Source organism: Cervus elaphus, chromosome X, assembly GCF_910594005.1.
Source record: "Cervus elaphus chromosome X, mCerEla1.1, whole genome shotgun sequence".
Lineage (NCBI taxonomy): Eukaryota > Metazoa > Chordata > Mammalia > Artiodactyla > Cervidae > Cervus > Cervus elaphus.
In genome coordinates this window covers 145,096,079-145,123,478 of record NC_057848.1, presented here as the reverse complement: position 1 = coordinate 145,123,478, position 27,400 = coordinate 145,096,079, and the positions used below count along the sequence as shown (strand labels likewise).

At 44.4% G+C, this 27,400-nt stretch overlaps 1 protein-coding gene across 5 annotated transcripts; it reads left to right on the top strand.

Annotated features, from left to right (window-relative positions):
• Nucleotides 1–1,238: 1,238 nt before the first annotated feature.
• Nucleotides 1,239–24,446, top strand: LOC122689577 (melanoma-associated antigen B2-like). 5 transcript variants are annotated; one of them, XM_043896156.1, is made up of 2 exons: nt 1,239–1,438; nt 22,488–24,446. In XM_043896156.1, exon 2 carries the CDS (start codon nt 22,545–22,547, stop codon nt 23,703–23,705), a length of 1,161 nt encoding a protein of 386 aa, XP_043752091.1. In that variant the 5' UTR covers nt 1,239–1,438; nt 22,488–22,544; the 3' UTR covers nt 23,706–24,446. The 5 variants fall into 5 exon arrangements, with proteins under 5 accessions (XP_043752091.1, XP_043752089.1, XP_043752090.1 ...); XM_043896154.1 differs by lacking the exon at nt 1,239–1,438 and adding an exon at nt 15,453–15,558; XM_043896155.1 differs by lacking the exon at nt 1,239–1,438 and adding an exon at nt 20,114–20,212.
• The last annotated feature ends 2,954 nt before the right edge of the window (nt 24,447–27,400 follow it).

Here is a 27,400-nt window from a genome sequence, read left to right as displayed (position 1 = left end):
ATTAGGAAGTTGGGGGATTCCCAGTGTTTATAAAGTTGTTAATCTTATTGTACACTTATTAGAAGATGTCTAAAAATTGCACATATCTTAATTTACAAATCTAAGACAGTTACAATAGTAACAAAGACAACTTATCAGAGGACCATAAGAAATAAAATAAGGAAAGAGTTTAAAATATTTAAAGAATGAACAATATGTGGAAAAGGGACCCCAAGTGAACACATGATGTTGGGAAAATGGTGCCATGCATGGTTACCATAAACTTTCAGTTTGTAATGAAACACAGTGTTTGTGAACCATGATTACATGCAGTACAATGTTTTAAATGTATGCCTGTAAATCAATTAAAACAAGTCATGAAAAGAGACTGACCCTGGCTTTTGCAAAGGGTGGTCAGTATTTTTCTCTGGGAGCATGCCCCATCCTGCCCCCTGCCTTCTGTGTTATTTTCCCCCATCTCAGGTCCAGTCTGGGACATGAAACTGTAAGGTTTGCATTAGGGACACTGCTCAAGAGTTTGCAGGAATGTGGTTTTCCCCAGGAATCTTTTAATCCAAGAGATAGACAAAATTTGGGCCCCCATCAGTGAGGACTGGAGAGACAACCACCCTAATATACAGGTCATTCAGAGACCTGCCCAAACTTGCCCTCAGGCCTAGAATGCCCAGACAGGACATTCCCTCTTAAGCCTTGTAGTTCTCTGTGAGGTCAAAATCTGAGTCTAAGAAGAATGGCCTTGGTTCAGAGGAGGGAGAATCTCAGGTTGGAAGGTCAGGTCCCAGGACTGGCCAGGATCATGGTGAGACCCCTGAGTGAAGAAAGAAGTATCACTAGACCCACAAATGAGGAGGCTTTGCAGACCCCTGCCCCTATTCTTAACCCCAGAGTTTCCAGGCAGAGTTATACAGATGAGAAGCCTCTTCATTTCTGTCTGGTCTCAGCGAGGAAAGGAATTTTTCTGTCAGGATAGAAACCCCAGTTCTTAGGAAGGTGGCGTCTTGGCCATCACCACCGGGAAGATGAGGCCCATCAGTGCTAATGAGAGGGTCTCTGCCACCAAGGAGGAAGGCTCACAGAGTGGCGCTCCTCCTGTCAAGGAGAGATGCTCAGAGCAGTGCCCTGACTCCCCACTAGGGACTCGGAGAGGAGAGGGCTTGGTTTGCGGGCTGGAGGACTCAAGTCCCTAGGGCGAAGGGTCCCGGGCTCTGACAGACGACACGGTGAGGACCCTAAAGGATGACCCAGGGACCGCTGAACAGTGAATGACGGGGTCCCCACAGAGCCCTGGTCCTGTCATCATCCCTCAGAGATCCTGCATAAGGCAGCCATAGCCGGAAGTGTCTCCGCAAAACTTCCGTGCTGGTGGGAAGAGCTCGGACTGATGTTCAGTGCATTTGTGTGGCTAGGAGTGGATTCCCAGGACTGAGCTGAAGGCAAGGTGAGGACCTGAATGTGGTCTCAAGGGACCATTCCCCCGTCCTGTAACAAAGAGTACGCCCAAAGTCTCATCTCTGTGATCGGCAGGGGGCGGTTCCTACAATTCTCTTAGGCTGATTTTCCGTATATCTTGATCTAAGACATTCTGTAATAAGCGATTACTTGATTCTGTAAATGAAGGAAACCTAGGCCCTAAGTCCAGTCCCGGGAGAGCGCCGAGTGCTAACGAGGCATGGGGCAGTGAAGATGGCGACACAAAGCGGCACCCATGCGCTCAATTCCTGGACTTCTCCCCTGCCGAACTGTAAGAGGTGAAACTTTGTTTGGAGGCTTGTGGACACAGTTCAGTAAAGGGAGGACTGTCAGGCTCTGATAGATGTGAAGATGGGGCTGTGAATGAGGACTGTAGAACACCCCATCAGGCTTCTCCCCACACCCACCCACTCCCCCTCAGCCCCACCCCCACCCCACCCCTTCTGTGAGCTATCGGAGATCCTGGGTATCACAGCTTTGAAAGATGAGGAAGAGAGGGCCCAAGCCAGTGATGTCCCAGTGTTCCTCCAGCAATTCTTCCCAGGCCTAATGAAGCCTAGGCAAATTCTGTACTTTGTGGCTGAAGACAGTATTCAGTGTTCTATAAGTAGTATAGAACTGGGCATCCCTAAGGGTGCACAGTGTGTATAATTCCTTGGAGTCTGTGTTCTGTATGAGGAATTTAGAGAAAAATCTGTGTTTTTATGTTCTTGCTGCTTTTCAAAGGTTGCCCCTTAATGAAAGCTAATAATCTAAGTGTCTGAATGACATCAGTCACACTTAACTGTTGTTTATCGGTCTTAAGGATAAGAGTTTTTCTGCTGTGTTAAACAAATGGGGAAGCTTCCATGTTATTTAGTCAGCTGGTGCAAGGTAACATGGCATTACAATATGTTATTTCCTTGAAAATATGAAAAAATTAAGCAGTGAAATATGTGGGATCAAGTAATAGAGGGAAAGTAAGATGGACAGTATTTGGTTTCCTCATCTTTTGTAGTCTGTGTTTTACAAAATTATAAATGACAGTGTATGCTTCATTAATTCAAAAATGTAGAATTAAATTCTAAGAAATTCATCCTCATGCTCACAGGCTCATTTATTCCCTAAACATTAATTGAGCCTCTGCTCATAGAAGACTCCATGCTAGTACTTGGAGAGCTGAGAAAAAGATCTAGCCACTGACCATAAAATTATAGAGTTGAGAAGCAGCTGTCATGTAAAGAAAATGGTGACATGACAGCAGTCAAATGTGAGTTCCCTGATGCAAGGTAGTGGTGGGCCTTGGGAAAATATAAGTCCTTCAGTGGGAAGTAATTATAAGTTGAGGGCATGGCGGGCTGGATGAGGCTGCGGTAATCCTGACCAGGGACCAGGTTCTCGCATGGTGGGCCCCAAAGTTTAAAGACAAAGCCTGGGATGGGAAACTGCCCTTGACAGTTATAGGCACACTTCACTCTGTTGCACTTTGCTTTATTGTGTTTCACAGGTACTGCTTTTCTTTTCTTTGTTCTTTTTCTTTAACAAATTAAAAGTTTGTCAGCCGACCTTGCTTGCAGCAAGTCTTTTGGCTCCATGTTTCCAACACCGTTTGCTCACTTCATATCTGTGTCACATTTTGATAATTCTTGCAGTGTTCACACGCTCAGCAGCAAACATGATGGACTCACTGAAGGCTCAGATAATGGTTAGCATCTTTTTTCTTTTAGCAAAGAGGTGTTTTTAAGATATCTATATCATTCTGAGGCATAATGCTATTGCCCACTTAATAGCCTATAGTATAGTATAAACATTATAAACATAAATTTTATGAAAGCACTGGGAAACCAAAAAATTCGTATGACTCAAACGTGATATGGACTTTCCTTTGGGGGTTGAGAACCAAACTTGCAGTATTTTCCAGGTGTGACTGTGCTTTGGGATTGTGAGTAAATCAGAGAGAAATCACGTGAAGCTGGCATGGAATGTGTCCTGTCCTCTTATTCCAGTAGAGGTAAACACTGTGAGATTAGATGTTTTATTCATGTTGATTTCTCTCTATGGCATTTCCTGGAAATCAGAGTGGCACTCCCCTGAAGTGGGATGATGCCTTGAAGCTGCTGGACTGGCACACTCTGCTCTCGCTGGGGGAGCCAGAGCCCACACCACTAAAAAAAACAAAAACAAAAAAAAAACTAATAATTCAAATCAAGTTATCTTGACTGTGATTTAGCAAACAATAGGGAAGGAATAGATACTTGTGGGTAAATGAATGAAAGCGGGAGTGGTTTATAAAAGGGGCAAGTGAGAGATAGGTAAGTTTGGGGTCCTTGAAATATTTTGGAACTGTGTTACATCCACTGAGGATGTCTACCTCATGGTGACCTTCAGTGACTTACTCTTCACAGGAAAACACTAGTTTACCTTGCTAACCAGGATTTTTCTCATAGAGGGTTCTTTGCCCTAGACCCCTGCTTATTCTGTGACATCACCTGGGTTGAAATTTGAACCACAGTGTAGTGGGTTGAATCTCTGGGGGACAAATTGATCACAGTAAGGACTGGCATCCTTGACAGTCTCAGGACAGGACAGGCAATGGGCCAGGCATTTTACAGGCATTATTCTCAGTCCCCGAGACAGAACTTCAGAAACCCATGTCACAGATGAAGAAATTGAGGCTCGCAGAGTTTGGAAAGGTATTCAGTTTCACACAGTTCCTAAATGACAGGGATGGAAGAAGACTCCTGGCCTAAATAAGTCTGGTTTAAAAAAAAGACAGTTTATTGAGGTATGATTGATATGCAAAAACCTATAGATATTTAATTTATTGATGAGTTTGGAGATAAGTCTACTCCTGTGAAATGACCACCACACTTAATGACATAAACATATCCATTACCTCCAAAATTTCCCTCTCATCCTTTTTTAAGTTTATTTTTAATCGGTGTATAGTTGCTTTACAATGTTGTGTTGGTTTCTGCCACACATCAACATGAATTGGCCATAGGTATACATATGTCCCCTCCCACTTGAACATCCCCCCCACCTCCCACTCCTTCCCACCCCTCTAGGTTATCACAGAGCACCAGTTTGAGCTCCCTGCATCGCACAGCAAATTCCCATTGGCTATCTATTTTCCATTTGGTAACATATCTGTTTCAATATTACTCTCAATTTGTCCCACCCTCTCCTATACCCCTGTGTCCACAAGTCTGTTCTCTTTGTCTGCATCTCCATCCTGCCCTCAAATACATTCATCAGTACTATCTCCTAGATTCCATATGTATGTGTCAGTATACGATATTTCTATTTCCCTCTCTGACTCACTTCACTCTGTATAATAGGCCCTAGGTTCACCCACTACATTAGACTCGCTCAAATATGTTCTTTTTTATGACCGAGTAGTATTCCATTGTATATATGTACCAAGGCTTCTTTATCCATTCGTCGATGGGCATCCAGGTTGCTTCTGTGGCCTATCTATTGTAACTAGTGCTGCAATGGACATTGGGGTACATGTGTCTTATTCACTTATCATTTCCTAAGGGTTTATGCCCAGTAGTGGCATTGTTAGGTCATGTGGTAGTTTTATTCCTAATGCTTAAGGAAACTTCATACTCTTCTCCATAGAGGCTGTATCAATTTCCAATCCCACCAACAATGCAAGAGAGTTCCCTTTTCTCCACACCCTCTCCAGCATTTATTGTTTATAGATTTTTTGATGATGGCCATTTTGACAGATGCCTTCTCACCCTTTATGTTTTGTATGTGTGATAAGAACACTTACCATGAGATTTGACCTCTTAGACAGTGTACAATATAGTATTCTTAACTATAAGCTCTATATTATATAGTAGATCCCTAGAACTTATTCATTTTGTATAATTAAACTTTGTAAGTTTTGATTAATACTTAGAATTGGAATACTGCCTGCCGTATCAGTGAATAAACACTGTTAGTTATCAACAGTTGCAGCCACCACGAATGGTGAGGCCTGAGGGAACACAGGATGTAAAAATACAGGATACAGGCCCCAGATATGTGAAGTTCATATCAAAGGAATGATTTCAGTGAGCCCCGATTCTTGCATCTTTCAATATATAGAAAAGTGCTACATTCCTTAACCTGGGTTATCTGGTTTTCTTTCATTTATGACGGGCTTCCCTGGTAGCTCAGAGGTTAAAGCGTCTGCCTGGATGCGGGAGACCTTGGTTCGATCCCTGGGTCGGGAAGATCCCCTGGAGAAGGAACTGGCAACCCACTCCGGTATTCTTGCCTGGAGAATCCCGTGGACAGAGGAGCCTGGTGGGCTACAGTCCATGGAGTCTCAAAGAGTTGGACATGACTGAACGACTTCACTTTCATTTATGATAATGTTTTGATGTTCAGACTACCTGCCGTTTGTTGCAAAACTTCTATGTAACCTGGCTCCTCCCCTCCCTTCCTTGGAGCAGTTCTCTCAGGGTTACTCAAGATGCTGCCTCCTGGGTTGAAGTCCTAAATGTTTCTACCAAATAGAATATGCCTGTCAACGTTTAGGTTGTGATTTTTTTTCTTTTATTTATTTCAATTGGAGGCTAATTACTTTACAATATTGTAGTGGTTTTTGCCGTACATTAACATGAATCAGCCATGGGTGTACATGTGTTCCCTTTTGTGAACCCCCCTCCCACCTCCCTCCCCATCCCATCGCTCCGGGTTATCCCAGTGCACAAGCCCTGAGCACCCTGTCTCATGCATAGATTGTGAATGTTTTTTTAAAATTAATATTGATGTTATTATTAATATTAATTAATAATATCAATATCCAATTAATAAAATGTACTTAAACCCCAAAGATAAAAAATGAGTGTTGAAATCTCATATTAAAGGTTTTGGAAAATGAGATAAGGCATAACATAAAGAGTTACTCTCATAAATTATCATATTAAATTAGATACATATGACCCAAAGTTAAGTATTCTAAACATTTAAAATTATAAAATATATTAACTTTGATTAATGTGGAAATGTGAGTGTTTTTTAAGTCTACAGTTCCTTCTGATTCACCCTCACATAGACTGTGGCAACCACCACTCTACTCTCTGTTTTTTTGACTTTGACCATTTTAGATTCCTCATATAAATGACATGCAGTATTTGTCCTTCCGTGTCTGGCTTATTTCACTGTAGCATGATGTCCTCTAGATTTATCCATGCTGTCATAATTGGAGAGGTTAGCTTCTTTTTAAGGCTGAATGATATTCCATTGTATGTGTATTTTACATCTTCTTTATCCATCCATCTGTCACTGGACACCTAGGCTGCTTCCCTCTCTTGGCTATTGTGAGTAGTGCTGCAATGAACATGGGAGTGCAGAGCTCTCTTCGAGGTCCTGATTTCAATTCCTTTGGATAGTAGTGGAATTTTGCGGAAAGGATCATGTGTTATTTTTGATTTTTTGAGGAACTGCTACACTCTTTTCCCTGTAAATTGGCTGTACCAATTTACATTCCTACCAGCAGTGTTGAATATGTTTAGTTTACTAAGAAACTTGCAAGCTGTCTTCCAAAGTGGCTCTCCCATTTTCCATCATCACCACCAAGGAATAAGAGTTCTTGTTGATTCACATCCTTGGCAGCATTTGGTGTTCTCAGTCCTTTGGGTGCTGGCCATTCTGAAAGGCATGTCGTGGTATCTGCTTGTTTTTTTAATGTGCAGTTCCCTAATGGTGTATGATGTGGAGCATCTTTTCATATGCTTGTTTGCCATCTGTGTATCTTCCTTGGTGAGGTATCTATTCATATCTTTTGTCCATCTTCTTCTTCTTAATATTAAGAGTCCTTTGTATATTTTAGATTAGAGCCTTCATCAGATATGTCTTTTGCAAAAATTTTCTCCCAGACTATGGCTCATCTTCTTGTTCTCTTGATGGTGTATTTTTATAGGGCAGAAGTTTAAAGGGAATGAAATCTAGCTTATCAGTTATTTCTTTCATGGATCCCCATCACTTTTTTCTGTGATGATATTTTGTTGATTGATTTGCTGTGTGGCACATGGGATCTTAATTCCCCAACCAGGGTTTGAACTCACACCCCTGGCACTGGAGGCACAGGTTTGTTTTGTTTTTTTTTTAATTTTAACTTTTTTATTTTGTGTTGCGGTATAGTAAATTAACAATATTGTGACAGTTTCAGGTGAACAGTGAAGGGACTCAGCCATACATATCCACATATCAACTCTCCCCCAAATTCCCATCAGTACTGCCACATAACACTAAGCAGAGTTCCCTGTGTTATACAGTACATCCTTGTTGCTTATCCATTTTAAATATAGCAGTGTGTGTGTGTGTATATATCCATCCCAAATACCCTGACTATCCCTGTCCCACATCCTTCCCCAGCGGCAACCATAAATTTGTTCTCTGAGACTGTAAGTCTTTCTATTTTGTAATGAAGTTCATTTGTATCATTTCTTTTAAAATTATACATATAAGATATGTCATATAATATTTCTCCTTCTCTGTCTGAATCTCTTCCATCAGTATGGTAATCTCTAGGTCTATCATGTTGCAGATTGGCGGTTGCCACAAGAGGGGGTTGGAGGATGGATGAAACGGGTGTAAGTGACCAAATGGCATAAACACTCACGACTTTCACTTACAAAATAGAGAAGTCTTAGGGATATAATGTACAACATGTTGACTGTAGTTAATAATTGTTGTTGTTAAGTCGCCAGGTGGTTTCCTACTCTTTGCAACCCCATGGATTGTAGCTTGCCACCCTCCTCTGTCTTTGGAATTTTCCATGCAAGAATACTGGATTTGGTTGCCATGTCCTCCTCCAGGGGATCTTCCCGACCCAGGAATTGAACCCGCATCTCCTGCATCAACAGGCAGATTCTTTACCACTGAGCCACCAGGGAAGCACATAGTTAATAATACTGTATTGTATATGTGAATGTTCCTGAGAGAATATATATTTTTAAAGTGAAGTATAGTTGATGTGGGCTTCCTGGTGGCTCAGATGGCAAAGAATCTGACCGCAAGGCAGGAGACCTGGGTTCAATCCCTGGGTCAGGAAGATCCCCTGGAGAAGGGAATGGTTACCCACTCCAGTGGGTAATTCTTACCTGGAGAATTCCATCGATAGAGGAGCCTGGTGGGCTACAGTCCATAGGGTCAAAAAGAGTTGAAAAAGACTGAGCAACTAACACTTTCACTTCATTTTCATAGTTGATGTACAATATTTTATGCTTCAGGTATGCAACAAAGTGATTCACAGGTTTTAAAGATTATGTTCCATTTATAGTTATTATAAAATATTGGCTATATTCCCTTTGTTTTTCAATATATCCTTGTAGCTTATATATTTTATACATATTAGGTTGCACCTCTTAATCTTCTATCCCTGCCCTTACCCTCCCCCTTGCTGCTTTCCACTGGTAACCACTACCAGCTTGTTCTCTATATCTGTGAGTCTGATTCATCTCCCTCATCTGTTTTATTTTTTAATTCTCCATATAAATGGTATTCTACAGTGTTTGTCTTCCCCTATCTGGCAAGTTTCAGTTAGCATAATACCTTCCAATCAATCCAGGTTCTTGAAAATGGCAAAAGTTCATTCTTTTTTATGACTGAGTAATATTCCACTGTGTGTGTCTGTGGATCTTTCTGAATTAGTGGGGTTTTGTTTTTCATTTTTAGCAGTAATTTAAAGTTTATTCAAGCTTTAATGCAGGTTATTCTCTTCTGACTTTAAGGTAGCATTGCATGGCATACTTCTGAGTACATTCCTGAAAAATTCTTTCGTACTTATTTCTGTTTTATAGATCTCTGTGACCTCTGGCACTGGGGAGGCTATCATCTAGGTTTGGATCACATAGCAGGGAACAAATGGATACCAGAACTTTAGAAATCATGAAAGCAAGAGACCACCGTGATCTTAGAATATTGAACCAAGTGCTGCCATTAGTGTTCATGTCTGGATGATAAATTCTGTTGGAAATGCAACCTTAGGTAGTGTGAACGGGTAGTCTTTAGGGAAATGAATTGTCACGCAGAATACACTGCCTTGATATGGGCTGCCGTTCTTTTTCATAATTGTGGTCTGCCAATGAAATGTATCCTCCCCAACTGGACCTGCAGAATATTGGGCTGGAGGGTCACTGGCCACATCGCTAAGTTCCTTACTAATCCATTTCAGCGCCATAGTCTGTGCTTTTTGTCTGACTCCTCACGGTCTCAGTGTGTGCTCAAAGGTCCGGCCAAAACTCCTGATTATCTGGTGGCTGGCAAGGGCTCTCTCTTCATCTCACACTGGCTCTGCAGACACAGGTGCCTCTTAGTGAACAGGGAGGTTGGACTGGGGCGGGGTCACCTACGGAGAGTAGATGGGGGGAGGGGAGATGAGCAGTGGAGACCCTCAGACTCGGACAAGCGTCGAGTACCATCCAAATGGATGAAGGAGACCATCCAAATGAGTGGGCCATTTTTCTTTAAATATACACGCAGGAGTGGGATGGCTGGGTCATTTGCTAGTTCTCTTTTTAGATTTGGAGGAACCTCCTTACTGTTATCCATGGTGGCTGCACCAGTTGACGTTCCCACCAACAGTGTACAGATCTCCTCCACATGCTCACCAACATTTGTTACTTCTGTTCCTTTTGGATCAGAGCCCTTCTGATAGGTATAAGGTAAATACCTCATTGTGGTTTTAAGTTGCATTCATATGATGATAATGATGTTGAATATCTTTTCATGTGCCTCTCGGCCATTTGTATGTCTTCTTTGGAAAAATGTCTATTTAAGTCTTCTGCCCGTCTTTTTCTTGATTTTTTTTTAAACTGTTGTATAAACTGTTTATATATTTTGGATATTAACCCCTTATTGGTTATATCATTGGCAAATATTTTCTCCCATATAGTAGGTTGGCTTTTCACTTTGTCGATGGTTTCCTTTGCTGTGCAAACGTTTTAACTTTAATTACAACCAATTTATTTCTTTTTGCTTTTATTTCCCTAGCTTTACGAGACAGATCCAAAAAAATATTGTTATGAGCAGAACACTCTTTGACATAAATAATATTATCTTCTAGGAGTCTTATGGTTTCCACTCTTATATCTAGGTCTTTAATCCCTTTTCCGTTTACCTTCGTATGTAGTGTTAGAGAATGTACTGATCTCATTCTTTGACAGCTACATATCAAAGAATGAGATGAGAGCATAAGTACAATTTGGTAATGTCAGAAAATTAAATATGCTTTTACATTTGAGCCAGTAATTCAGTGTTTTCAGAAATTTACCTGAAGAGACATCCACAACCATATGAAAAGACATAAATGCCCATGCACATGTTAATTGAGGGAACATGATATATCCACTGAGTGGAGTACTACACAGCTATAAAAAGGAATGAGTACAATTTTGTAAAGTAATAAGGGATGCTTCCATGATAGATATAGATATATAAAAGAATGTGGGAGTTTGGGGCTAATGTCAGTGATACTAAGTCCAGTGCCTCTGCATCCTGGTACGAAGAGGCTTTGAGAGCTGAAGAAGAGAGAGCCAGAGCCAGAGCTGCAGCCAGGGTTCCTATGGTGCCAGGGCCAGTGCACTTTCCCGAGCATGACCAAAGCTGCTCCCACCCCTAGTGACGTCTGAGCAGATACTTCACATTGCATTTCAAGAAAGCAGGCAGTCTTCCATCTAGCAGAGGGCCAAGGTGGGGCTCATGGAAATTCAGCATATAACGTACTTGTGTTCCTATACAATATGCACAAATTGGAGATTTTTCTTTTTTTCTGTTTTTAAATGTTGTTCCTTTTAATCAAAGATGTGTTTAGCTTCAGAGTCTAAGCATACTAATGGCATAGCTCCCACATGTACTACAGATTATCAAGTTGAAAAGTAAGAATTTTCGTATTACATAGCACAGACTGAAATCCTTGGATCATTTCTTGTCATTCAGAACAAGACAACATGATATTGGAATATGGATTTTTTTGTCAAAATGGAAATATTTCCACAGTGAAGTCTGTGTGATTATAAGATACAGAAAAAAAAATCTTGAGAGGTATTCACTTTTTGGTTTGTTTTATTCGATTTAGTCTTTCTTTGTAAAATTGAAGTGTATTTACCTGGATTGGCTTCGCTTATTTAAGAATGTAGGAGAAGTGAAATCCCAGTAAACTTGACTTCTTGCACACTTACACTATAATTGTTCAAATATCAATTTAGCATCTGCTCTTTGGAAGGCTTCTGAGTGGTTTTGGGGATGCTAAGAAAATTAACTCAACCCCTTCTTATAGAATTTTAGAGTCTAAGAGCAGTATTCTTATAAAGTAGCTGGTGAACTAAGATCTAGGGGCCCAATAAAAATGAGGTGTATGGAGGTGAGGGAATTGAGGGCTTTTCATGAGGAGTCTAGTGTAAATACACTGAAGCAAGGCACTTGAGACTTTAGGATAATAAAAGTCTGGCAGTGGAAGGTAGTTTTAAGTTAGGCTACATGGTGAGCCCACCAGGGAGACTGTGGAAACACTGAATAGGGACAGACCCTCAGATGGCGGGTCTCAAAGTTGAGAGACTTAGGCCTGGAATGGAAAACTACCCTGAACAATTGCTTTGGAATGATGGGGCTTCCCAGGTGGCTCAGTGGTAAAGAACCTGCCTGCCAATGCAGGAGACATGGGTTCAATCCCTGGGTCAGGAAGATCCCCTGGAGGAGGAAATGGCTACCCAATCCAGTAGTTTTGCCTGGAGAATCCCGTGGACAGAGCAATCTGTTCAGTCCATGGGGTAGAAAATGGTCAGACACGACTGAGTGACTAAACAGCAACATGAGTAAACCAGAGAGAAATCCCCCGTGGGGTGGGGCTGGAATGTGCCGTGTGCTCCTGTCCCAGTGCACGTGAACACAGTGCTCAACCTAGATGTTTCATGCACATCAACTGCAAGGAGATAAACTTTGAAATAAAAGTAATAGTCGAATGAAACTGGAAACTCAGAAGCCAGTCGGCTGACACTCTTTGCTGTGAGTCGTGGAGACAGAGCTCATGTTATTGAAAGGGTATTCCATTCAGCGTTTTTGGCTGTGTTGATAATTCCACAAAGTGTATGAGATGAGTATATTTTAGGTGATGGTGAAATTGATGAATATAGGGGCTTATTTTATTTGGTTACTTATTTATTTGGCTGTGCTTGATCTTGTCTTTGAAATCCAGGATCCTCGAACTTCCTTGCAGCCTGAAAGTTCTTTAGTTCCAGCATGAGGAATGTTTTAGTTGTGGCATATAGGATCTTTTACTTGTGGTGTGTGGAGTGGGGTCTAGTTCCCTGATCAGGGATGGAACCCAGTCCCACTGCATTTGGAGCACAGATTCTTAGCCACTTAGCTACTGGGCCACTAGGCAGTCTCTGCTACTGCTGCTAAGTCACTTCAGTCCTGTCCGACTCTGTGCGACCCCATAGACCACAGCCCATCAGGCTCCACCGTCCCTGGGATTCTCCAGGAAAAAACACTGGAGTGGGTTGCAATTTCCTTCTCCAAGGCAAGTCTCTAGGAGTTGTTTAAATGAAAGAGCAGCTTGGAAGGAAGGAAGCGTTAGTCTCAGAACCAAACGCTATATTATGTAAATTTCATTTGGCTAAAAAAAACTACCCCCACACTCAAAATATGATTTAGTACTGGAAATGAAAGATTCTTTCTAAACAGCATTTTGGACTGATGTGGTGTTCTATGTCCAAGAATGCCACAGATTCTCTGACATCTCCTGGATTTAAAACTTCATCAGGGTAGGTGGTATCCTCTGGGAACAAAATAATCATAATCATAGTAAAAACAGATACTGTGTAAAATCTCAGTGTGGTCCAGGCACCAAGCCAGGTGCTTTAGCTACATGCCACTGGCCCTACAAAAGCCACTTCACCTGAGGCTCCCAGAGTTTGGGGATGGACCCAAGTCCACATAAATGATAAGAGACAGAGATGGGACTAGAGTGCTGGTCTGAACTTGTCCAGAGCACATACCCTTCCATTTGTCCTGGCCTGAGGTGCTCAAGAGGCAGTTAATTCACTGTCTTCTAGCACTCCAAAATGTATCTTGAGTGATAGAAGAAGGACTCTGTGAGCAAAACACTGGGTTGGGATACATAGCCAAGGCAATACAAACACCAAAATAATTAAGAGGCATGAATAAAGGAGAGAAGGAGATAATGCCCAGTAACCACATGATCATCTGCATGTGCAAATTCAGACACCCTCAAGTAATCGAGGGCTTACAAGATTATCTGGCGCTATCCTTCTATGTAGAAAGCAAACATTTTATTTTTTAATTAAAAATAGTTATTTTTTGGCTCTGCTGCATCTTGGTTGTGACACTGGAAATCTTTGATGCCATATGCAGGCTCTTTACCTGCAGCATGTGAAGTTTTTTGTGTTGTGGCACTTGAACTTTTAGTTCTGGCATGTGTAATCCAGTTATCTGACCAGGGATCGAACCCAGGCCCTGTGCTTTGGAAGTGCGGAGTCTTAACCACTGGACCAACAGGGAGGTGCCGAGAGTAAATACTTCAGAACTACCCTAAATCTCGTGGCTCAGAAAGTAAAGAATCCACCTGCAATATGGGAGTCCTGGGTTCGATTCCTGAATTTGGTAAATCCCCTGGAGGAGGGTATGTCCACATACTTTAGTATTCTTGCCTGGAGAATCCTCATGGACAGAAAAGCCTGGCGGGCTACAGTCCATGGGGTCACAAAGAGTCAGACACAACTGAGCGACTAAGCAGACCCCCTAAATCTGGCTGAAGAGGAGGAATATATCAGCTCTTTTTCTCTGACAGCATAATATCTGTCCTGAGTTCCTTGATTTCTGCTCCGTTTTCCTAATCTAATATCACTTTTGGGACCGAGTCTCCTTTTCTCCAAGATTTTCTAGAGGGTATCTGCTCAATGTGTGTAGGAATATGCATTTCCCAGGAAGCTTTTAATCAAGGGACAGAGGCTGATATGGGAACCTCCATGAAGGAGGGCTGAGGAGACAATCACCCCTGAATACAGGGGTCACCCAAAGACTAAGAAGAGGAATCTTAGATCAGTAGAAGGAGCAGTCCCTACATGTGGTAGATGTAGTGAGGATGCTGAGCAGGAGGAATCTGGAAGGACTCAAATTGCATCCCCACTGTCTGTTCTCAGAGGCCCTGATGGACTAGGATCACAAGAGGATCACCCTGACTTCCAACGTGGAATTCTCAGGAGACTAGGACCTTGATGTAAGACAAGAAGCTTCATAAAGTAGAGAGTGGAGTTACAGGATTTATCATGTGTCAATATGAGTTCCTGAAAGTGGACTCATGGTAGCACACACCATAAAAGGAGGCCCTGGAAAATATCTGATGCTGGGCTCCCTGGGAAGCTCTGGGGACAGATGTCAGGTTGATTTCAGTCTGGCAAGTCTCAGTGAGGTGAGATCTCTGTCTAATAGGATCAGCCTCCGTTTCACCGAGGAATGGATCTGAGCCCAAGCAGGACCTCAGAAGACAATGCTGACTGATAGAGGGGACCCCTGGAGAGGGAGCCAAACAGAATTCTGTAAATTCTTAGCCCTGAGAGATGAGAAGAACTACTTCTAAGTGGTCCCCTCATTCCACCTGTGTGATCTCGGGGAGGGCAGGGCCTCCTCTAGCAGGATTAGGCCCCAGATCTGCAGAGGGGGATGTCTTGACCATAACTGGACTTAAAGTGAGGACCATCAGTGCTAGTGAGAGGGTCTCCCCGAACGAGGGAGGCTCACAGAGTGGCGCCCCTCCTGACAAGCAGAGATGCTCAGAGCAGCGTCCTGACTCCTCCCACTAGGGACTCAGGGAGGCGAGGGCTTTGTTTGGGGGCTGGAGGACTTGGATTCATAGCTGGAGATGTCCCGGGCTCTAACACACTGCGCAAGGAGGACCCAGGGACGGATGAATATTGAGCTACCGGAGTTCCCGTAGCACCCGGCCCCTGCCGTCATCCCCGGGAGACCCCACGTAGGACCGTACGCAGCTCCCGTCCACATTCGCTTCAAAGGCGAGGAGCTTGACTGGGAGTCGTGGCGTCTCTTCGGTGGCGTTTCAGTGTCCAGGACTTGTCCGGAACCAAGGTGAGGACCGGAATGTAATTGAATGGACTTTGCGAACCCACTATTAAGAAAGGTGACCCAGCCGCATCCCACCCCTGTGATGTGGCTCTTTCGAGTCCCTCAGAGCTATCGGCGGAATGCGGTCTAGCGTGTCTCAGGTGAAGGCGTTGGTCTGTGGGGGTAGGCCCGGATTCTACCCTCTAAGGAGCTCTCGGTCCTAGATAACGGCCCTGAGGGCAAATTATCAGACTTCGACACCGCATGGGGGCCACTGTGAGTGGCCCCCCTGCACTCAGCTCTAGGAGGCCCCACGAGGAGCTGGCTGACGGTGGTGCCCCCTACCGTTTGCTGGAGGTGCTATCAGAGCGGTGAGAACCTTGCTCTAAAGGAGTAAACCTAGTTCAACAAAGGGACCTAGTCCTTAACACGATTCATGGTTGTGACGCTGAGTGAGAATGTGGGCTCCTCCCATAAGAAATGGAGTCGCAATCGGGCATTTTGACATGACGCTTCCCAGATCATCTCAGGGAAGTGAGAGACCATGTCAAAACGGGGAGTGTCAGGCTGGGAAGGGGGAGTTTTGCGTTCCCTGATGGGATGGTGAGAACCTCAGGGGCTGTGGGGATGTTCCACACCACATCATTCAGACCACATCCTCCCTGTCATCATCCCTTTGAGACCTCAAGAATACATGGTGGTTCCCACTGCAGCCTAAAGGGGATGCAAGTCCCCTCTGAGCACTCTGCCCTGGTCTGAGGGGCGTGGTCAGCATACTGAGAAATCTTAGATCCTGTCATAAATCAAATGTAGGCCTTGGTTGCTTCTATGTCCTGGCTATTGTAAAGAGTACTGCAACAAACTTTGGAGTAGAAGACTTTTTTAAGTTACTGTTTCCTCAGGGGTTATGCCTAGTAGTGGGATTGTTGGCTTATGTGGTAATTTTAAAAAGTTATTTTCATTTATTTTTGTTAGTTGGAGGCTAATTACTTTACAATAATGTAGTGGTTTTTGCCATATATTGACATGAATCAGCCATTGATTTACATGTGTTTCCCATCCTGATCCCCCCTCCTGCCTCCCTCCCCATCCCATCCCTCTCGGTCATCCCAGTGCAGCAGCCCGGAGCACTTGTCTCATGCATCCACCCTGGACTGGCTATCTGTTTTACACTTGATAATATACATGTTTCAATGCTGTTCTCTCAGATCATCCCACACTCGCCTTTTCCCATAGAGTCCAAAAGTCTGTTCTATACATCTGTGCCTCTTTTTCTGTCTGGCATATAGGGTTACCATTACCATCTTTCTAAATTCTATATATATGCGTTAGTATACTGTATTGGTGTTTTTCTTTCTGGCTTAATTCACTCTGTATAATGGGCTCCAGTTTCATCGACCTCATTAGAACTGATTCAAATGATTCCTTTTTAATAACTGAATAATATTCCACTGTGTATATGTACCACAACTTCCTTATCCATTCATCTGCTGATGAGCATCAAGGTTGCTTCCATGTCCTGGTTATTATAAACAGTGCTGCAATGAACATTGAGGTACACGTGTATCTTTCAGTTCTGCTTTCCTCAGTGTGTATGCACAGGAGTGGGATTGCTGGGTCATATGGCAGTTCTGTTTCCAATTTTTTAAGGAATCTCCACACTGTACTAGTGGCTGTACTAGTTTCCATTCCCACCAACAGTGTAAGAGTGTTCCCTTTCCTCCACACCCTCTCCAGCATTTATTGCTTGTAGATTTTGGATAGCAGTCATTCTGACTGGCGTGTAATGGTATCTCATTGTGGTTTTGATTTGCATTTCTCTGATAATGAGTGATGTTGAGCATCTTTTCATGTGTTTGTTATCCATCTGTTTCTTCTTTGGAGAAATGTCTGTTTAGATCTTTGGCCCATTTTTTGATTGGGTCATTTATTTTTCTGGAATTGAGCTGCAAGTGTTGCTTGCATATTTTTGAGATTAAACCTTTGTCTGTTTTTTCATTTACTATTATTTTCTCCCATTCTGAAGGCTGTCTTTTCACCTTGTTTATAGTTTCCTTTGTTGTGCAAAAGCTTTTAAGTTTAATTAGGTCACATTTGTTTATTTTTGCTTTTATTTCCAATATTCTGGGAGGTGGGTCATAGAGGATCCTGCTGTGATTTATGTCAGAGAATGTTTTGCCTATGTTCTCCTCTAGGAGTTTTATAGTTTCTGGTCTTACATTTAGCTCTTTAATCCATTTTGAGTTTATTTTTGTATATGGTGTTAGGAAGTGTTGTAGTTTCATTCTTTTAGAAGTGGTTGACCAGTTTTCCCGGCACCACTTGTTAAAGAGTTTGTCTTTTTTCCATTGTATGTTCTTGCCTCCTTTGTCAAAGATAAGGTGTCCATATGTACCTGGATTAATCTCTGGGCTTTCTATTTTGTTCCATTGATCTATATTTCTGTCTTTGTGCCAGTACCATACTGTCTTGATGACTGTGGCTTTGTAGTAGAGACTGAAGTCAGGCAGGTTGATCCTCCAGTTCCATTTTTCTTTCTCAAGATTTATTTGGCTATTTGAGGTTTTTTCTATTTCCATACAAATTGTGAAATTATTTGTTCTAGTTCTGTGAAGAATACCATTGGTAGCTTGATAGGGAGTATCTTGAATCTATAGAATGCTTTCAGTTCAGTTCAGTTCAGTTCGTTGCTCAGTCGTGTCCGACTCTTTGTGACCCCATGAATCGCAGCATGCCAGGCCTCTCTGTCCATCACCAACTCCTCGAGTCTACTCAGACTCATGTCCATCGATTCAGTGATGCCATTCAGCCATCTCATCCTCTGTCGTCCCCTTTTCCTCCTGCCCCCAATCCCTCCCAGCATCAGGGTCTTTTCCAATGAGTCAACTCTTCGCATGAGGTGGCCAAAGTATTGGAGTTTCAGCTTCAGCATCAGTCCGTCCAATGAATACCCAGGACTGATCTCCTTTAGGATGGACTGGTTGAATCTCCTTACAGTCCAAGGGACTCTCAAGATTCTTCTCCAACACCACAGTTCAAAAGCATCAATTTTTTGGTGCTCAGCTTAACAAAAGGAGCGCATAACAAAAGGACCAACAGGGAGGTGCCAAGAGTAAATATTTTAGAACTAAATCTGGTGGCTCAGATGGTAAAGAATGTGCCTGCAATGCTGGAGACCTTGGTTCAGTCTCTGGGTTGGGCACAACCCCTGGTGGAGGGCATGTAACACACTTCAGTATTCTTGTCTGGAGAATCTGCATGGACAGAGGAGCCTGGCAGGCTACAGTCAATGGGGTCACAAAGTGGGACATGACTGAGCGATTAAGCACATACCATAAATCTGGCTGAAGAGCAGGAATATATCACCTATATCTCTCTGACATCATAACATCTGTCCTGAGTTCCTTGATTTCTGCTGCATTTTCCTAATCTTACATCACTTTTGGGACTGAGACCCATTTTCTCCAAGATTTGCTAGAGGGTAACTGCTCACTGTTTGTAGGAATATGCATTTCCCAGGAAGCTTTTAATCAAGGGACAGAGGCTGATATGGGAACCTCTATGAAGGAGGGCTGAGGAGACAATCATCCCTGAATATAGGGGTCACCCAAAGACTAAGAAGAGGAATCTTAGATCAGTAGAAGTAGCAGTCCCTGACTATGGTAGATGTAGTAAGGATGCTGAGCAGGAGGAATCCAGAAGGACTCAATTTGCATCCCCACTGTCTTTTCTCAGAGGCCGTGATGGACTAGGATCACACTAGGATCACACAAGGATCACCCTGACTTCCCACTTGGAATTCTTAGGAGACTAGGACCTTGATGTAAGACAAGAAGCTTCATAAAACAGAGAGTGGAGTTACAGGATTCGTCACGTGTCAATGTGAGGACCAGAAAGTGGACTCATGGTAGCACACACTATAAAATGAGGCCCTGGAAAATCACTGATGCTGTGCTCCCCAGGAAGCTCTGGGCACAGGTGTCGGGTTGATTTCAGTCTAGAAGGTCTTAGGTGAGACCTCTAATACAATCAGCCACATTTTCGCAGAGGGATGGACCTGAGCCCAAGGTGGATCTCACATGCAATGCTGAGTGTTAGAGGGGACCCCTGCAGAGGGAGCCAAACAATTCTATAAATTCTTAGCCCTGAGAGACCCAGAAGAACTACTTCTGAATTGTCCCCTCATTCAACCTGTGTGATCTTAGTGAGGGCTGAGTCTCCTCTAGCCAGATCAGAACCCAGATCTGCAGGTGGTGGTGTCTTGATCATAACTGGACTTAAGGAGAGAACCATCAGTGCTAGTGAGAGGATCTCTCCGCCAACGAGGGAGGCTCACAGAGTGGCGATGCACCTGACAAGCAGAGATGCTCAGAGCAGAGCTGGACTCCTTCTACTAGGGACTTGGGAAGGCGAGGGCTTTGTTTGGGAGCTGGAAGACTTGGGTTCATAGAAGGAGGTGTCCTGGGCTCTGATACGCCGCACAAGGAGGACCCAAGGACAGATGAATATTGAACTAGTGGGTTCCCGTAGCATGCCGCCCCTGACGTCATCCCTGGGAGACCCCACATAGGACCTTACGCAGCTCCCCTCCACTTACGCTTTGAAAGCGAGCAGATCGACTGGTAGCCGTGGCATCTGTTCTGCGTCTGTTCAGTGTCAGGACTCGTCGGGAGCCAAGGTGAGGACCTCAATGTAGTTTAAAGGACTTTCCCAACTCTCCCAGTAATAAAAGTGACCCATCCACATCCCACCCCTCTAATATGGCACTTATGAGTCCCTCAGAGCTATCGGCTGAATGCGGTCTAGTGTGTCTCAGGCGAAGGCGTTGGTCTGTGGGGGTAGGCCTGGATTCTACCCACGTAGGAGCTCTAGATCCTAGATAATGGCCCTGAGGGCCGATGAGCAGACTTCGACACCGCAAGTGCGCCACACTGAGCGGCTCCTCTATACTGGGCTCTGGGAGGCCCCGGGTAGAGCTGGCCAACTGTGGTGCCCCCTGGTGTCCTCTGGAGGTGGTATCGGGGAGGTGAGAGCCTTGCTCTAATGAAATAAACCCAGTTCAACAAAGGGACCTAGTCCCCAACAATATTAATGGCTGTGACGCCATTAATGGCCGTGAGGGGGCTCCTCCCGTTAAAATGGAGTCACATAAAGTGCCAGTCCTATTTTCAGGACTAGGAGAATCGGAAGTTTTGACATGACACTTCCCGGGACATCTCAGGGAAGTGAGAGACCAGATCAATGGGGGCAGCCTCAGGTTGGCAAGGGAGGGTTTCAGGTTTCCTGGTGGATGGTGAGAACCTTGAGGGCTGTGGATGTTCCACACCACGTCATTCAGACCACATCTCTCTGTCGTCATCCCTGGGAGACCTCAAGGATACAGGTCAGTTCCCACTGTGGGCTAATAGGGAAGGGGAAGTAAGGATCTTGGTCTGAATGGAGTGGTCAGCAGAGGGAGAAATCTTAGACCCTGTCATGAGTTAATTGTAGACCTTGATTACTTTTATGGCTGTTGTAAATAGTGCTGCAGTGAACATGAGTACAAGTGTCTTTTTCCGTTACTGTTTCCTCAGGGTATATGTCCAGTAGTGGGATTGTTAGCTCATGTGGTAGTTTTATTCCTAGTTTTTTTATGCAGAATGAATTAAGTTATAAAGAGGAAAGCCAATATCATATATTAATGCATATATATGAAATCTAGAAAGATGGTACTGATGAACCTATTTGCAGGGCAGCAGTGGAGATGCAGACAGAGAACACACTCGTGGACACAGTGGGGGAAGGGCAGAGGGAGGGGCAGACTGAAAGAGTAATATTGAAAACATACACATTACCATATGTAAAATAGATAGAGGAAATTAGTCATATGACACAGAGAGCACAAACCCAGTGCTCTGTGATAACTTAAGAGGGGTGTGACGTGGGAGGGAGTTTCAAGATGGAGGAGACATAAGATATACCTGTGGCTGATTCATATTGATGTGTGGCAGAAAATGGTAGAATATTATAAATTAATATTGTAGTATTGTAAAAAATAAATTTATTTTCTAAAAGACATATAGAAAAAAACAGAAGCAAAAAAATATTTTAGACCTTGAATTGAGATCTTGTGAGAGTCCACAGGGACATCAACCTGCCTGCAACAGATTTTGTTCTCAGGAGACCGTGTTTGGTAAGATAAGGTCATCTTCACTTCCTACTTTTGGGACACAGGGTGGTTGGCTCTTACTATCAAGCAGTCATCACTTCAGGAGAAAGTTGAGCTTCTCTACCAGGAGCTCAATTGAGGAACGTGAGTGAGGACTCAGTGCATCCATCCCAACCCTCAGATTTCAGCCCAGGAAATGTCAGGGATGGGCTGTGAGGTTGAGCACCTTCTTTCCTGTTTTGTACAAAGTCTAGGGGAGGGGAAATGTCAGTCCGAAGGTGCAGCCACCAGTCAGCAAATGGAGAATGGTGCCGAACATTTTAAGGAGCCAAGGTAAGGACCATGGATGATGATCCCAGTGAACTCAAGATAGAAAAGACCCTACTGAGCTCTCAGCACTGGCTATCTATCTCCTGACAGGGAGGTGGACTGAGGCATCCCTTCACTTGCTTCTGGATCATGTGGAGGTCTAAAGTGTCTACATCAGAGTAGCAGAGGGAAGGGTGCCCAGACTCCACCAGGACTTGACGTGATAATACTGAAGTAAAATGTAGAAAACCCCACTGCTAGCACCTGCTGTCACCTGAGTAAGCCCAAAGCAGGGCTGAGTGGATGCAGAGGAAAACTAAGGCCTCTGTTCTTCCTCTGTGGGATTCTGTGGGGACAGGCTAAACAGGAAAACAGGAGCCTTGTGGGTTCCTCGGGCAGTATCCTCAAGGACACCTGCAGAGATGGCCTTTGATTAAGTCAAGGTAGAATCTCCCTGTTTTAAGGTGCTCATATCACCTCATTTTTCATCCTCCAGGTGCCCCAATCCCCTATTGGCCCAGATTCCTGCCTGCGGTTCCTGTCCACAGTCGTCATGCCCCGTGGGCAGAAGAGTAAGAACCGTGCTCGTGAGAAACGTCGCCAGGCCCGGGCTGAGACCCAGGGTCTTCATGATCAGGCAACCACATCTGGGGGAGAGGAGACTGCCTCCGCCTCCCTTCCTGATGCAGAGAGCGCTCCCTCAAGCTCATCTGCTGCTGGCACCCCCAAAGGGCCTCAGGGAGCCCAAGGCACCACCAGTGCTGCTACAGGTGCTGTACGCAAAAGATCTGGTGTCAGTGGCAAAGCACGCTCAAGAGCTGGTGCAGGTGGCAAAGCACGCTCAAAATCTGGTGTAGGTGCCGAGGGCCAGGTTCAGGGAGGTGAAAATTCCTCCCAGGCCTCAGCTGCTGAGAGTGCTCGCACAGATCTTCTGACCAGAAAGGCAGAGATGTTGGTGCAGTACATGCTGTATAAGTATAAGGTGAGGGAGCTCATTAAGAGGTCCGAAATGCTGAAGGCAGTCAATAAAAGGTACAGGGAGCAATTCCCTGAGATCCTCAGCAGGGCCTCTGAGCGCATGGAGCTGGTGTTTGGCCTGGTGCTGAAGGAAGTCAGGCCCAACAGTCACTCCTATACCTTGGTGAGCAACCTAGATCTCGGCAACAGTGAGTCTATGAGAGGTGATTGGGGGCTGCCGAAGAATGGTCTTCTGATGCCTCTGCTAGGTGTCATCTACCTGAATGGCAACCATGCCCCTGAAGAGAAGATCTGGAAGTTCCTGAATATGCTGGGCATCTATGATGGAAGAAATCACTTCATCTTTGGAGAGCCCAGGAAGCTCATCACAGAAGATCTGGTGCGGGAAGAGTTCCTGGAGTACCGCCAGGTGCCCAGCAGTGATCCCCCTCGCTATGAGTTCCTGTGGGGTCCTAAAGCGCTCGCAGAATCCAGCAAGACCAAAGTCCTGGAGTTTTTGGCCAAGGTCAACAGTTCCGCCCATACTGCCCTCCCGCCGAATTATGAGGAGGCTTGGAGAGAGGAAGTAGAGAGCACCAGAGCCAGAGCTGCAGCCAGTGCTGGCCCTTCTGCCTCAGCCAGTGCTGGCCCTTCTGCTTCAACCAGGTCTGGCACTACTGCCTTGGCCACCGCTGGCCCTTCTTCCTCGGCTACTGCGCACCCCAGGGCCGCATCCAGCTGCTCATCTCACCCCTAGTGTGGTCTGAAGCCTGTTCACTCTGTGGCCGGAGAAGCCTGTCAACCTGTGTTCCTGATATGCATCAATAATTTGTTGACTTTATGTCCCCCAATTTCCAGTTCTTAAAATTTTTCAACAGAAAGTTTATTTAGATTCATGACATAAGTATATGAATAACATGGGTCACACACAGTTTGCTGTTTGTCTAATTTAGCAGTAAGAATTTTGTTTTCTGAAATAAATATTGGAAATCCTCACATCACTTTTGTGATCCAGGATGAGAATAACATCACTTTAGGATAAGAGTGTCCTTAGAAATGTGAAAGTCACCACACTAATGGAGGCTCAGAACATCGATACATTGTTAGGGAGATAGCTGAAATTTCTTCCTTTTTGGCTTGCTTTAACTCTGTGTTTAGTCTCCCTTTTCGCAAATGTAAAAGATACATACTTGCATCTGCTTATGGTTTATGTTTTTCAAGAATGTTTGAGAATATAAATGACAGCAAATGATTTATTCATGACTCTTCTTTTACACAAACATTGAGAATCTGCTCTTAAGAAGTCTTCATGCTTCTACTGGTGATGTTTAGTCAAAAAAAGTCCTAGCCTCTGTCCATTCATTATAGTTTCTCAGAGATGCTGTCATTCTATGGAAGAGGCTGAGATACTCTCTACTTCAAGAAGAACAAGAAAGAAGCAGGGTAAAGAGGGGTTGGAGAGAACATACTGTATTGGTTTCATTACTAAGCGGAATTTTGGCTGATTTGGGAGGTTGGGTATTTTTTTTTTTTTTTGCATTTATGCACTGCATAGTTTCTGACATCTGATAGATGAAAAAAAATCCAGCTGATGTAACATCTGAGGTCAAGATAATCATAGTAATAACTGCCATTGCTTGTAATGTCTCAATAGAGGCAGGTGCCGTGACAGAAGCTTTCCATAAATACTTATATTCCACCAATCTGACAAGAAAGGGCTTATCAAACTTACTTCACAGTGGAGAGCCCAAGGCTCATAGAGTTTGGTTTTGTGCCGAAATACATAAGGCTGGTAAATGACATCAGGGAATAAACTCCTGCTCTAAACTACTTTAGCACTCCTACTGTTGTTCTCCCCCCAACCTGAGACATACCCTTGTCTTTTTTTTTTAACAAGTACTTTTAACATTTGACATTTCCTTTTCCTTATTTATTTACTATTTATTCATTCGTTTATTTGGCTGTGCTGGATCTTAGTTGCTGCACGTGTGGTCTAGTTCCCTGACCAGGGATCAAACCTGGGCCCCCTGCTTGGAGCCTGGGGTACTAGCCACTGGACCACCAGGAAAGTCCCCACCCTGTTTCTTTTATTTCAGTGCTTTTCTCAGTACTCCAAAATTTGTCCTAGGTGATAGAAAAGAATGCCCTTGTGCTCAAGCTACTGGATCAAAGTGTGTAGCCAGAACAGTAAGAATACCAAATATACTTAACCAAAGATAGGTATCCCTTATTCATTACTCATAGTTAAGTGAAAGAAACAATATTCAGAGACAGTATAAGCATATACATTGGCCAACCGCTAGATAACCTTTGAAGACCAAGGAGTCTCTGTGTCATCCTTACAGTCTCTTCCCTGTAGAAAGTAAACCTATCAGAAGAGAAATGACATGAGAACCTTCACCTGGCTGATGAGATAGATCTACTTTATTCTCCCTAAAGGACTACCACCTGTCCTGGGACTCCTGCCTTGAACTATAGCTTCTCCATCTCCCATCACTCCTGGGACAGGGACCCATTCTCTGTAGCACTGCAGAGCAAGCATAGCTCAAGAGTTTGTAGAGACGTGGAATTTCCCCAAAGGCCTTTAATCCAAGACACAGAAAGCAAGATGAGGGCCCCATGTAGGAGGATTGAGGAGAGCAACACCCCAGAATATGGAGGATGATGGTCACTGGTACAGCATTCCCTTCTGCTCTCAGAAACAGAGGAATTCAGAACTGTTAGGCTAAGCCTATTAGCCTTAGCATAGCCTCACTTATTCTTCAGGCTTCTCAGAAACCTAAGAAACTTGGTCTTGGCACAGAGTTCTGAGGTTGGTAGAGAGAATCAATCTCAGAAATGATGGTGATTAACCTGAATGAGGGTGATGGAAAGACCCATCCAGAACAGAAGGATCATGTAAAGACCCGTCCTCATTGGCAAGCCCATGAAGTCCAGAACTATCTGGGCTGCTGTGGTTAACACTTTCAACTCAGGTCCCGGGAAGGTGGGGACATTGGGAATCAGCAGAGAATAGAGCCCCAGGAAGGGTGCAGAGTCAAAGTGAAGACTCAGGGTGTGGACATGGAAGCCCCTCAACTCACAACCAACAGGGCTATACTTAGCCCATCTTCTCCAGTGAGCCCTGGGAGGCAGAGAGAAGTGCTGGCCAGCTCAAGGGCCCCGTGACTTCTGCCTGCAGGGTTTCAAGGAGATGACCTTGGTTTATAGGCTGGCTCTTCATCAGAGAGTGGAAATCCCAGGCATGACATTTGCACAGTCGTGTATGAGGAGTGTGGCAGCCAACTACCCCATTACAGATAAATTCTTAGTCCTTCAAATGTAATGGGCCTTGGGAGGGAACAGGCAGGGATTTCAGAGTAAGTGTATCCCTTATTTCCTGAAGGAAAATGGCTTCAGGGCATTAAAGTCCTTGGACTAATGGAGGAAGCCTCTATCAGCTGAGGAAGGGTACACAGTTCCTAACAGGAGTCAACTGATGATACTGACCAACAACAAATGATCCTTCCCAGAAAGAAGGGGGCTACAGAGGGCATTGTCCCTGTTGTTGGGCCTTAGACTGTGCCATGTAGGCCTGGTGACATGGTGAGTCCTACTCACTTCCTCCCAGAGGATCACATGGAGGTAACGAACCTCATCCTGATCAAAGGGAGCAGCCACAGTTCAGCAGAAGGATGATTTCCAGGTTGTGCCAGAAGTCAAGGTAAGGAACATGAAGACTTGAAAAGACCATCTGCCTCAAAACAGTGGAGGCAGAACATATTGCTTCCACTGCGGTTAGCCTCAGAAGACCATGGCCTGTGGTGGCCCATGAGGCAAACTGCTCTTCTTCCTCAGGGATCAGGGAATTAGTGGCCTGGGTGGAGAAGCTTTAAGGAAAGTCAGGGAATGTTTCCAGTTAGTGAATATTTCAAGGTTATTTCCAAGACAGGGTGAGGACAGTAAAGAATGAGGGAACACACATACCGGGGTGGCCACACAGTATGTTCCCTACTCTCAGCCTAGAAGGCCTCAGGCAGAGTTGTCAGGCCAAGGGGCCCTTCATTTCTGACCCAGGAGCAGCAGGAAAGTTAGGACTTTGGTCTGATGGTGGTGTTCCCATGTCAACAGAGGGGGGAGTTTTGGGCTTGGCTAAGAGTCAAATTTTGGACCCTGACTTGGGACCCTGAGAGGAACCGTCTGTCATCCTCAAGGAGCTTGCCACAGCTTTCATTCTTGTGAGACTACGGGCAGGGGTGGCTAGATAAGGCCACCCTGTCTCCTCCTCCAGGCTCACAGGGACGTATGGGTCTTACTATGAGGAGGTAGGCCTCAGGTCAAGAAGGAGGGGATTCCCCAGGCCTCACCAGAAGTCAAATTGTGAAGCCTGAGTGAAGGTTGAGGGGTGTACTCATCCCTGAATAGAGGGGACTAAAGAGAGTCATGCCCTGCCCTTTGATGTCAGTTCTAGAA

What these genes read in the sequence shown, in the direction of transcription:
- LOC122689577 (XM_043896153.1), top strand. Translation starts at nt 20,825, where the DNA reads ATGGTGAGAACCTTGAGGGCTGTGGATGTTCCACACCACGTCATTCAG. An exon ending in GGGAGACCTCAAGGATACAG is followed by an intron (nt 20,918 to 22,487) that starts GTCAGTTCCCAC and finishes TTCATCCTCCAG; the next exon opens with GTGCCCCAATCCCCTATTGG.